This window comes from Elaeis guineensis, chromosome 11 (genome assembly GCF_000442705.2).
Source record: "Elaeis guineensis isolate ETL-2024a chromosome 11, EG11, whole genome shotgun sequence".
Taxonomy (NCBI): Eukaryota; Viridiplantae; Streptophyta; class Magnoliopsida; order Arecales; family Arecaceae; genus Elaeis; species Elaeis guineensis.
The window spans coordinates 111,051,889-111,063,708 of NC_026003.2; the positions used below are offsets into that span (position 1 = coordinate 111,051,889).

At 38.1% G+C, this 11,820-nt stretch overlaps 1 protein-coding gene across 2 annotated transcripts; it reads right to left on the minus strand.

The window, feature by feature from the left end:
* Positions 1 to 532: 532 nt before the first annotated feature.
* On the minus strand, positions 533 to 5,800 carry LOC105054176 (1-aminocyclopropane-1-carboxylate synthase 6). Of its 2 annotated transcripts, XM_029267226.2 has the most exons (5): positions 5,144 to 5,800; positions 4,929 to 5,063; positions 1,931 to 2,091; positions 1,325 to 1,843; positions 533 to 758 (listed from the first exon to the last, which is right to left on the minus strand). In XM_029267226.2, exons 1-5 carry the CDS (start codon positions 5,582 to 5,584, stop codon positions 725 to 727), a joined length of 1,290 nt encoding a protein of 429 aa, XP_029123059.1. In that variant the 5' UTR covers positions 5,585 to 5,800; the 3' UTR covers positions 533 to 724. The 2 variants fall into 2 exon arrangements, with proteins under 2 accessions (XP_029123059.1, XP_010933924.1); XM_010935622.3 differs by having other exon boundaries at positions 533 to 1,843.
* Positions 5,801 to 11,820: the final 6,020 nt, after the last annotated feature.

Sequence of the window (11,820 nt, forward strand, 5' to 3'; positions counted from 1 at the left end):
CACTTTGATGCCTGCAACTGTGTATTTAAAATGATACATGGTTCCTGCTGTTACGGCAGCCGCATTTGATTTACCTGAATCTTCAGCCAAAAAGACCAAAAACGAAATTACCTTATTTGGACCCGAGGAGGTCTGGTTAGTAATATTCAACCTGCTTACTTGACTAAAGTAGACACCTGCAACTCAGCAAGCTAGCTAAAGGATGACTCATAGATGAGGAGCCCATTTAAGACACTACAAATCCAATCAGGTCCATTCCCTGAAGGCCTTCTAAATGGATTGTGCCTGGAATCAAGTCTGATCAGTTAATAGTCAACCAACTTGATCAACCATACCAGACACAAGCTATCTAGCCAGAGTTTCACAGATCAGGAGCTTATCTGAGCCACTACAAATCCGGTCAGGCTGGGTCTGTAGACCTGTTAAACAGACTTAGTCGATCACTGATAGCCGTTCGAGCTACGATTGTGAGCACATATCGGGGAATTCAAACTACAATGCACATATCACAGAATTTAAACTGCAATTTAGCTTTAGGAGACAAATATGATTTTTATATTTCTAGAGATACATTCCATATACAGCAGAACTTCTGGACCGGTTACTCTTGCAGTAGAAATATAGAGACCGTTCATGAGTCCTCCCACCATTGCAGGTACTCATAAAGAAGAGTGCTCATGTGCTTTCCATTCAGTACCAGCAGCAACAAAAACAATGCATCAATCTACCGCCAGAGCCGGGAATGATCACCACAGGACCTACTCAAGGATCATGTTAAGATTAGTTTTATCTCACCCCAAACCTCAACATGTATGCTTCCAAAGCAGAGTCCAACAACATAGTCTATTTCTTGGATGGGCAAAATAGATGACAATATTGAGAGGGAATTAACGTCATCCCTGCTATCTACGGCAGAAAGCTTGCTGACTCAGCATAATGAAAACAACAGACCAAACTGATGTAGCATCGAAGTCACCTTCTAGCATTTCAATGATAATCATTATGCTTATTAATAACTATCATCATGCGTTCAATAACTACAGGTATATCATCCTCTGACAATGTTGTAAAACAACACCGAAACCAGCCAGGTTCAATACAGTGGCATGACGATCCAGGTGTTATATTAATCTTAGCTATGTTAAGCAGTTTATCCCACAGCTCAAGCTCCCCTTTCTCACTGTATGGTCGAATGAACTTGCTCATGTCTGCCCAACAGTAAAATCCACCAGGGCTTTTTACACAATCAATACCTAACTGTTTGAGCGCATTCACAAACAAAGCATACATTTTCTGAAGCCTCTTTTTGTTTTGCATGACATACCTGGTAATAAATTTTGAATCTGCAAGCATTGAGACTAGCAAGTGCTGAGTGGGAGCTGAAATGGATGAGAATCTTGCAAATTTTGAAGCAGCTGAGAGGACATGTTCATTAAAGGAATAGATGACTCCCACCCTGAAGCCTGGAACAGAGAGATCTTTTGACAGCCCATATATTATATGAACCCTGCTCCTGTCAAAATTTTGTGTCTGCAGAACCTCTGCAATACTAACAAACTCCTCATTTCCATGGATTGATCCAGCATAAACTTCATCCAAAATCAGATGGATATTCTTTGCCGTGGCAAAGTCAAGAAGGTCATACAGGGTTTCCCTATTCAGTAGATTGCCCACAGGGTTGGAGGGGTTTGAAACAAGAACAGCACGGACCTTTATGCCTCGCTTCTTCGCCTGATTATATGCCCTTTCAAGAGTGGCGATATTCAAACTAAAGTTTTCCGTGCTTCGGCATGGTGCAGGTATTAAATCTATGCCAGTTCGCCATTTTATATCCCTATCAAATCTGCACATATCAATATTGTAAGTATATGAGTGGAGCTCTTAGTATCATGGATTAAAAATGAATAATTTGTTACAAGAAGAAAATCACCCTGGATAATATGGTGAAGGTACAAGGAATGCATCTCCAGGGTCTGCAAGACAGAAACTGAGTGTCTCAATTGCAGGAGTTGCACCAGCTGTCAATATGATTCTTGATGGATCAAATGAGACTGATCCTTGCATGACATGACTCATAAATCCAGCCACAGCCTGTTAAAGAAAAATACAAAATTGTTAATCGACAAGCATTTCTAGTGTAGCCAGGAGTTGCAATAAACAAACAAAAACACCACATGTTAGATGACTTTTCCTATCTATATGCTGTGACTTTCCAGATGGTAGCTCACAATTGGTTAGTATGGTTATAACTAGGGCAATGCTGTCTATGAGCCATGCTGGCCCAAGTGACCCAAAGACCCAGCCATCAAAATTTTGGACCAAAATTTTGATGCTCAAATGAGTTTAAGCCAGACTGGGCTCAAGTTTTTGGTTAAAGATGAACTGGATTCATTTGAGAACAGCAGAGATCACCAAGAAATCTGAATTTACACTCAGTTTCAGGCTAGACCAGGCATGGATCTTATATTACAATTCAAGGCCCAGAACTCCAATACAAATGACTTTGAATAGCAAGGAAATGTAGGGCTATGTTACCCAGACCCTTGGAATTACTGCAAAGTACGCACACCTGATCGTTCAACATGGATTCAAGTTTGACACTTCGGTAGGTATCCTGATGCCTAACGACAGCGAGGAGAGGAGAGCCATCTCAGATGCAGGATAAGGCCCACTTTAATCAATCTTATTTAGGAATTGGTCCATGAGCACATCCTGTATCATGCTCACAAGTTGAAATACTTAAAGAATAAAAGGATTGGACATTTAGAGTTGCATCTAGACCTGAAACTCATGCTTGACTCCATGGAACACAGATCTGGAAAAGGAAGGTCAAGAACTCATCACGAAGCTAACTTCAAACTTCCAAACCAAAACAATTAGCCAGTTCTATAAGTTGCACATCCTCCGTAGTAACTTTTAAACAGTAGATGCTCCGGTAAACTTTGAAGCAATGGAGGAAGACATTGAGAAACAAAAGAGACCATGATTGTCACTACAAAACTACACAATATTACCTAACAAAAGCTGACAAAGCCAAATTTATCAGTGGAAATTTCCCTCGTAAAGTCTAACTCACAATACATCTCAAGCATTCAAGTCAAAAGTTTGATATATTAACAGCTCTATCCAAATAAAAAGAGAGAGAGAGAGAGAAAATTAAGATCTTCATTCCAGTTTTTCAACTTTCTTGGTTCAGATTTTTTTTTTTTTGAAATATATATATATATATATTGGTAGCATGTATTTGGGTTTGGTTAGGTTGCTTATCTCAGAAGCTTGAGGCAGGGTATAGCAGATAAGTTTAAGCTTTGGTTGTAACCACTCGAAAGTACAAGGGAACAAGCAGCTTTGACCTAGTGATGGCTTGGGTTTGGTCTGATCAAAGTTAAGGAATATGTTCTTCTGCACTGGTTGTTAACTTACATGAACTGGAACTAACCCAATCTTTTAATAACCCCGTGAATGTCATCGACTCATCTTTTAACTAAGGTTTTTCATTAATTTGGACCAAACCTCGCTCATCCATAGTACCGTGTAGCAAATAAGTTAAACATTTCAAGTATATCAATTATTATCATGAATGTATCAATGACTAGCAATCTTTTTCTTTCAAATAACAATTATTTAAAGCAGAGAAGGCAATGATGCAGTTGCAAATAGGGGGTTGTTGACACCTCCAGTACAATGATGAGAAGCAAGTCTCTGGGATCATGCTAAGGATGACAAATTTTAGGTTATGCCATACTCATGAACAGGTCAAAGAAGAACTTCTAATAGTTACAGCCTTCCACATCATCGATGGTAGTCATAACAGTTGATGTTGTCAAGCACCAACTCTCATACTAAGGAGTGTCCTGCGATGTTGCAATTCATGAGTATATCATCATTGAAAAGTCATGGTTGTCAAAACCTTCCAACTCCTAACAATCACCCTTCCAGTTCAATCTTCCATTCTTAGTCTTTAACAACCATATCCCTTAGGAGTTGGAGGCGAGACAAGGAGGCTATTTGGTGCTTGGATTCATAACACAGGTTTGGAATATTGAGCTTGTTGTGACATTACCCTGGTTTATGAGACAAATTTTGCAAGGGTTTGTCCACATAGCGTACAAGATACTTTGGTTGAGATGAATTGACCCCTTGACCTAAGGAAGATGCATGTCAAAAGGTTTTTCGTAATATTTTTACAAATATAGACCTTTCCAATCATTAAATATGTCCCTGAATATTCAAGTATGCTCACCTACATTCTAACAAATACTACTAACAGATGGAATGCTCACACAAATATAATGTAAGTGGGCAATTTTCTTGATAAACGAGTATATTAACGTCATGAATTTTCTCCTTAATTCTGTGTTCGTTTATCAATAAAATTATCAAAACAAACAAATATGTCGATCATTATTTGATTACTAATATGTTTATTATTTCACTCCTTTGTTCTGTTCAATAAATATTGGACAATTTTTTACAACTTTCAGTTCGTCATTCTGGTGACAGGTTTTAAGCGCATACATGTCGTTTGATTTTGAGAACGTTGAATAAATAACATTCGGAAGTTTTCAAAAAAAAACTACTCCTTATAAACCTTCACTACTTGCACAGAAATTTTATGTTTCATGCCGACTTCCATATATACATCTAGGTTTTCCATAAGAAGCTAACAGTCATTGAATCAAATAGAAGTCCCGCCATTCGGGAGCACATACTAATTTACTCTATGTATCATAAAACATCTAATGTGAAGTTTCTTGAGTTCACCAAATAAATCAATAGTACGGGAAATTTTAAAGAAAAGAATGAAGGAAGGAAGAAAGAAAGAAATAGCAGCACCATCAAACAAAGCTTGCAGACAAAAATAAGCGACAAATGAAAAAAGAGCACCCGAGTGAAAGAGAGAGAACAAAATCCAGCCCTTTCCTCACCATCTTCAATTCAATCAACCCATCAAACGGCTCGTAAGTTGCCAAGCCACTGATACTCAAATTCCCCTCCTCGCCATCCAGCGCCAGATCCTTCAAATTCTCAGCAAGCCAATCCCGGAGCAAATCCAGCGACAACTGCTCTAAAACCAACAAGCTAACCTAAATTTCCACATCTAAAACAGAGCAAAAATATAAAAAGAAAGCTAAGAGAATACCTGGTTCTCGGCCAATCCGAGCTGCATGACGCCATTGGGATTGGAGGCGGGATGGTAGGGGTCCTCCCGGCACTTCTTATACCCAACATAGTACGGGGAATCACTGGGTCCAGCGACGGAGGCGGCCCGGGAGGAGATCGGTGCTGGGCCGGTGGAGGTTTTCGAAGAGAGGAGACCCCGGGAAGGGGTCCGGGGAATGCCGGCGGGGAGCTCGGAGACGCTGGCGGCGGGGGAGGAGCGGTTCTTGCGCTTGAGGTAGAGCTGGAGGACGTAGAATAGGGCGCAGGGGAGGAGGGAGCCGAGGACGAGGCCCCCTCGGCCCTGGACGACGCCTTGGAGTGGGACCACGAGCCGCATCGCCGTGCCTCCTCCACCGGACGGCCGCGTTTGGGCGATGTTCTCCTTCTCGCCGGCGGACTCCGGGGAGGGGGGTCGGGCCATTGGGGGACGGCGAGGAGGAGGGTTTACGAGGGGCTTTCCATGCGGTTTGATGGCCGGTTTTTGTTTAACTATTTTTTTTCTTTAAATCTGGTAAGAGTTTTGTAAGCTTAATTCTGCTGAGTCCATCGGAGAGAGCGTCGCAGAGGGAGGGAAGGAGACAATGTTGCCGGACCGGGCGTGTTCTCTGTGGTATTTGGATTTTTTTGGGGCTAGGCAGATTGATGGATTTATCAGACTTACTAATGAGCCCGGTCAAAATTGCATTATAAAAATAAATAAATTAATTAATTAAAAAAATGAAAAAGAAAAAAAACCGGTGTCAACTTATGGATGGTGGCATTTGGGCGCTGATCGCTTGTCCTCTGCATTGCTGCTTGGGGGAGGCAATTGATTCTCGGATGTTGGTCAAATTAGATAGAGATTAGCAAAAATTTTGTTCATTCAATTTTGATAAAATTATTAAATAAATTAAAAATTTATATCTAAAATTTAATATATTTATTAAATAAATAATTTATTTTATCTATATAATTTATTTATTAAATAGATCAAATCAAATTAAATTGATTAAATGAATCAAACATGTTAAATAGACCTGATTAAATTGATCAAAAATATATTAAATGGATCAAATATATTAGGTCATGATCCAATCCATTAATAAATAGAACTAAATAGGTTCACATGTTTTCTCAAATTTATTTGTATCAAATTTAAATCAACTTTAAATTACCACCATTAATTGCTACTTGTAGCTGAGCTGGATAAATTAAGGTTGGCATACTATGATCCGACTCATCAATCCGATCCATATTCAATCCGTTATAAATAGGTTTGGATATAGATTAAGTAGATTTGGATCATAAACGGATCGATCCATTTAACTCATTTAATAATTGAGTCAAATTTAATTTTAGATATCTGATCCGTTTAATTTTTTTAATATTCAGATTGGGTTAAATCAGACAATCCATTTAATCTGTTTAACCTGTTTAATCTATTTTTAATCTATTTAATCTGACTTGTTTAATCTATTTAACTCGTTTAAGATCCATTTAACCTGTTTAAAATATGTTTAATCTATTTCTGACCCATTTAATCTGACTATTTAACTTGTTTAACTATTTAATTTTTTTAATCTATTTAATCTAATTTAATTTATTTAATAAATAAATTAAATAATCAGATTGAGTACCTATTTAATAAACAGATCGATTCATGTTTCAATTTTTATCTATTTAATAAATAATCGAATTTGGGTTGATAATTTTTTGATCCGATCTGTATTAATTTGATCCGTTTATGATCCGATCTGATTCGAACCGATTACCATCCCAGGATAAATTATATCATCTTTATGTATATATAATATGCTGGGATCTCATGTGCACGCTGTCCACAAATTATCAAATTTTTGTAAATAGTTATGGCCAAGTATTATTTCCATCCCGATTCAGCACTGAATTGATGAGAGAGAGAGAGGAGAGAGCACATGAAAAATACAAAATGCCTTGATGTTGTGTGATTTTGTTTGGAGATGTTTATTATGTTCCATTTGATGATCTTGCCATGCAGTAGCATTCAATAGAACTTAGTTAGCAAAACTTTTATAGTCAAGTTCATGTCTAAATCTTGCCCGTGCATGCGGTGTTAATGATCAATGGCAAAAATCACATCCTTGTCCTTGGCATTTTGACGTGGACTTTCCACATAAATGAGCTCTAGATTGTGAAATTGCTTGGTCATAATCCATTGTTCAGTGCAAAGTTGATGAGATTTCGATTTGTCAACGAAGAAAACTATCAATTTTTCTGCTTCCATCTCATCCTCTCACCTCTTCATCACCTCCACTCATCCAATCTTTTTTCGTATACTATCTTTTCTTTTATTGAAGAAATTATTGGGTAAAATAATTTTATCACGTAGGATATAGACAAAGCCAATAAAACTCAACATGTCAGCCATAAAATCTAGTTCTCATTAAATACATAACATGGCTAACCACATTTAATAGGGAAAAAATGGCTTAGTAAGAAAGTTGCTTGGGGTAGGAAAAAATAATTCTTATTTTATTAATAAAAATATTAGTTTCATAATTAAAAATAAAAAAATATAATTTTTTTATTTTTATAATATATTTTTTATCAATACATACTATATGGTCAATGATACACATCATATAAATTAATCATTAAACAAGTTAATAACACCTCTAGCAAAATCGATGCATAGCTTTCGGGCATGAAGTTCATTAATACATGGTACACAAACGGATGATACATCTAATAAATCAGTTATTTAGTAATCTAATACATATCTCTAAAAAATAATACATAATTTTTAAAATATTATGTTCATCAATACACATTACATAGTATAGTGATACATACTCATCGACTTTTTAATACATAATACAAATTTCTTTGATACACACCTAGCAGTGATATAATACACACCTCTAATTAAATTGACATATAGTTTTCAGAACATGGAGTTCACCAATATATAATATGTGGTCAAGTAATACATACTTAGTAGTTAGTTATCTAACAATCCAATACATTTCTCTAAATAAATTAACGTATAGTTTTCATAACATTATATTCACCAGTACACCCTAACTATATGGTATTATAATACATATTATTGATTTTTGATATATACTGCCAGCTTTTTGATACATATTTAGTAATAATCTAATACGCACATTCAGATAAATCGATATATAGTTTCTAGGATATGCTTTTTCTCTAGAGATATGTATTGGATTATAGTTGGATATGTATCAAAAAAAATTGCAATATGTATCAAAAAGTTAATGAGTGTATATTATTAAGCTATATAATGTGTACTGATGAATTTAATATTTCAGAATCTGTGTATCAATTTTTTGGAGGTATGTATTTAATTGCTAATGATTAATTTAATAAGTATAGATCATTTAACCGTATATTGTTTATTGATGACTCATATTTTGAAAACTATATATGATTTATTTGAAGGTATATATTAACTTGTTTGATGATTAATTTATTTAGTGTGTATTATATGATTATATAATATGTAACGATAAAAAATATGTATGAAAAATAAAAAAATATTTTTTAATCATAAATTTAATAATTTTATTATATTTTTTTTTTAATTTTTAATTTATTTTTTAAGATTGTTGTTAAAGAAAACATGACAAACTATAGTCCCGCTTCATATTTTTTTTTTTGCTAATGCCCGCCCCATATGATTTTTGTACTGCTAAATCCATCTTCTCGGCATGGTTTTGCATTTAATGGAATCAGCTTTTATGGTTGATGTGTTGAGCTTTAATGGTTGACGGATTGGGAGTTGGGATGTCTGTTTACTTTTCCACCAAGCCTTTTTTTTCTTACTGCCTGCAACTTTCTCACTAAACCATTTTTTCTCTATTAAACCATGGTCACATATTTAATGGGAATTGGATTTTATGGCTGAGTGGTTGAGCTTTCATTAGATTTGCCTATATCTTATGCGGTAAAATCATTCTATCCAATAATTTTTCCTCTTATTGGGATGTCAATTCTAGATGCATGCTGTTGCGCCTTGAATTTGAACTGTCATCAAACATATTCTCTTGTCATCTCTAGAAAAAAAAGGGATGGCAATTTCCCTGTACATCACATTAATCGTGTCAAATTCTACCAACAAAAGGGTTTTGGACCAAAGCTTACGACCATGACGGACACTCGGACGGTGAGGGATCTCGAGAGGTGGAATTCATGAGAAAGTCTGGTCCCCATCCAACATGGCAAACCGGAGAGTCTGAGAGTTTGGAAACCGTTCTAAGCCGCTTGGCTGTCTTTTCCCCGCTGAAAAAAAAAAAAAGGTAATTCAAATTTGAAAACCTGGGTTCGACCGCTCCGGCGTCCCGCCAAATTAAGCTGGTGGCGGGAAGACATCGGGCCCATCTTGTGGCGGGATAATGGAGCCAGGTGTAGGCTGATGGGAACGTTGCCAGCTGGCAAGGAATCTCCCCAGTGCTACGAAGAATCCGTCCACTTCTTTGCCATGCTCACCCGGGCACTCGAATCCAAAGCCTCCTCCTGTCCTTCTTCCTGTCCTGCCAGGCAGGCTCTGAACGCCTTCCCCACCAATCAATCCGAGGGACCCACCGCTTCTCTTTCCTTGGTTGAGGCCGCAGGAATCAAGGGCCCATTCCATTGTCTCCTCCTACCTGGGCTAGGAGCTGCCGTTAGGGTCTCTGTCACAATATTGGAACGCAATCCATCGTATCTTGTTGCAGAATTCTCTACTTATATATGGTATTCTGATTGTTGTGAGTCTTGACCCCAATCATGGCCGATCTGATCCTCGATTTCAATCAAGGTGTGCATGGGCTGGTCATGATCTATCTGATGTAATCTAAGTACATGGTCCCAGTTCACCAGATCGCTCCAATTCGATAAGTTGGCTATTTCAGATGAGCAATACTTCCCACAATCATAGCAAGATCATACAAAAAATTCAAACTAGCAGGATTGATCACGATTTAGAACGATAATTACTAGCGACTCCACATTGCAAACGCAAAACTTGATCTTCACTAGCATGATCTATATGTACTTGTCGAGAATGGCTAGCACCCTTGATGTACACAACTCGTCCTCGCTCTCTATAAATAAGGGGAAAAGGAGATCCCAAATAAATTTTGAGAGCTTTGAGATGTTATGCTACCCAATACTCTCTACCTTATTTTTCAATTTCTACCTAATTGAGCGTTGGAGGTTCCCATTGAAAATTTTTTAGTTAGAGACTTGTTTTACTGATCCAGCTCCAACATCTGGGAAGCACTGTTTTCATCAGCACCTCATCTCCCATCGAAGGCCCTTCAACCTTGTCTCTCGCCGAGAACCCTTTCATCTTGACTTCTCCCAAGGAGACCAATCTGACCTCATCAGCTTGGATCTTGGTAGCAACAAATTAATATAGAAGAAAAGGCCAGAATATTGTCGAAAGTTCGTTTGAAGAGAGAGAATGTTTTGCTATGAGGCCACGAAGGGGTGTTTAAAGCACCTCCCATCACTCAAATGGTGCATGATCCGATGATGCTCAATGGGAAGTCATCGTATCTGAATCGGTCTAATCACTGCTACCTCCTCAACCTATGCTGGCGGTCTCCAACGATCAATTGAAAGCATCACGCAATAGGTGCATACCTTGACCATTGTAGTATAAGGAATACAGCAAGTTGCTGTAGCTCAATTTGCATCAGATGCTCTATTGAGATTAAGTTAAATCGATAACCTAGCAACCACCTCCTCGTAGTCTGAGACAGGGGCATAGTCGACACAGCCGACCCAGAACCCCAATCGAGGACAATGTAGGCGCTCACCGACTCTGTGGTCATAAAAAGACTCCACTCTGGGCAATGTCCCTCCTTGGCACCGAGATCGTTACATTGCTCAGAATGCTAAGGTGGAGAGTAAATTTCAGGAGATACAGCAATGAATTGAGGCACTGCAAGGCTGAACTCAACAGCATAATGTAAAGCAACTCCCTATTTATCAAGAGGATTATGGGGAGCCGATCTCGTCATAGTTAAGATGTCACAATTGGAGTTGTATAACCGGACCTTGGACCCCGTCGACCATCTAGAGAGCTTCAAAGCTATAATGCTCTCTATGGAGCAACAAATGAAATTCTTCGCCAGACATTCTCATCTACTTTGTAGAAAGCTGTTCGATACCAGTACTCAAGTTTTCAGCTCGACTCGATTAACTTCTTTAAGCAGCTCGATCGACTATTCATGACTCACTTTGTCAGCAGTCATCGATAGTGTCGTAGCTTAGACTCACTCGATAGCATTAAACAATGAGAGGATGAATTTCTCTAGGAGTACATCAGTTGCTTCAATGCCACAACCCTTGGAGTACGTGATTTGGACCAATTAGTGGCCATGACCACTCTTAAAGGTGGGTTGCTTAAGAATGCTTTCCTTTTCTCGTTTAAGAAGAGGTACCCCAAGGACTTTGTTAAATATTGGCAAGAGTGAAAAGTACACAAACACAGAGGAGGCATGGTCTCAGCATGGAGAGCACCCCCACGACAAGTCCCAAGAAAAGAAAGAAGATGGCGAGCTCAAGAGTTAGGGACATAAATATGGGGGCCGCCGAAGTGATAGGAGATCATGCCAACCTCAAAAAACCTCCTTGTGATAACTAGATGATGACCTCACTCGAATGCCGCTGATCTAGATCTTCATC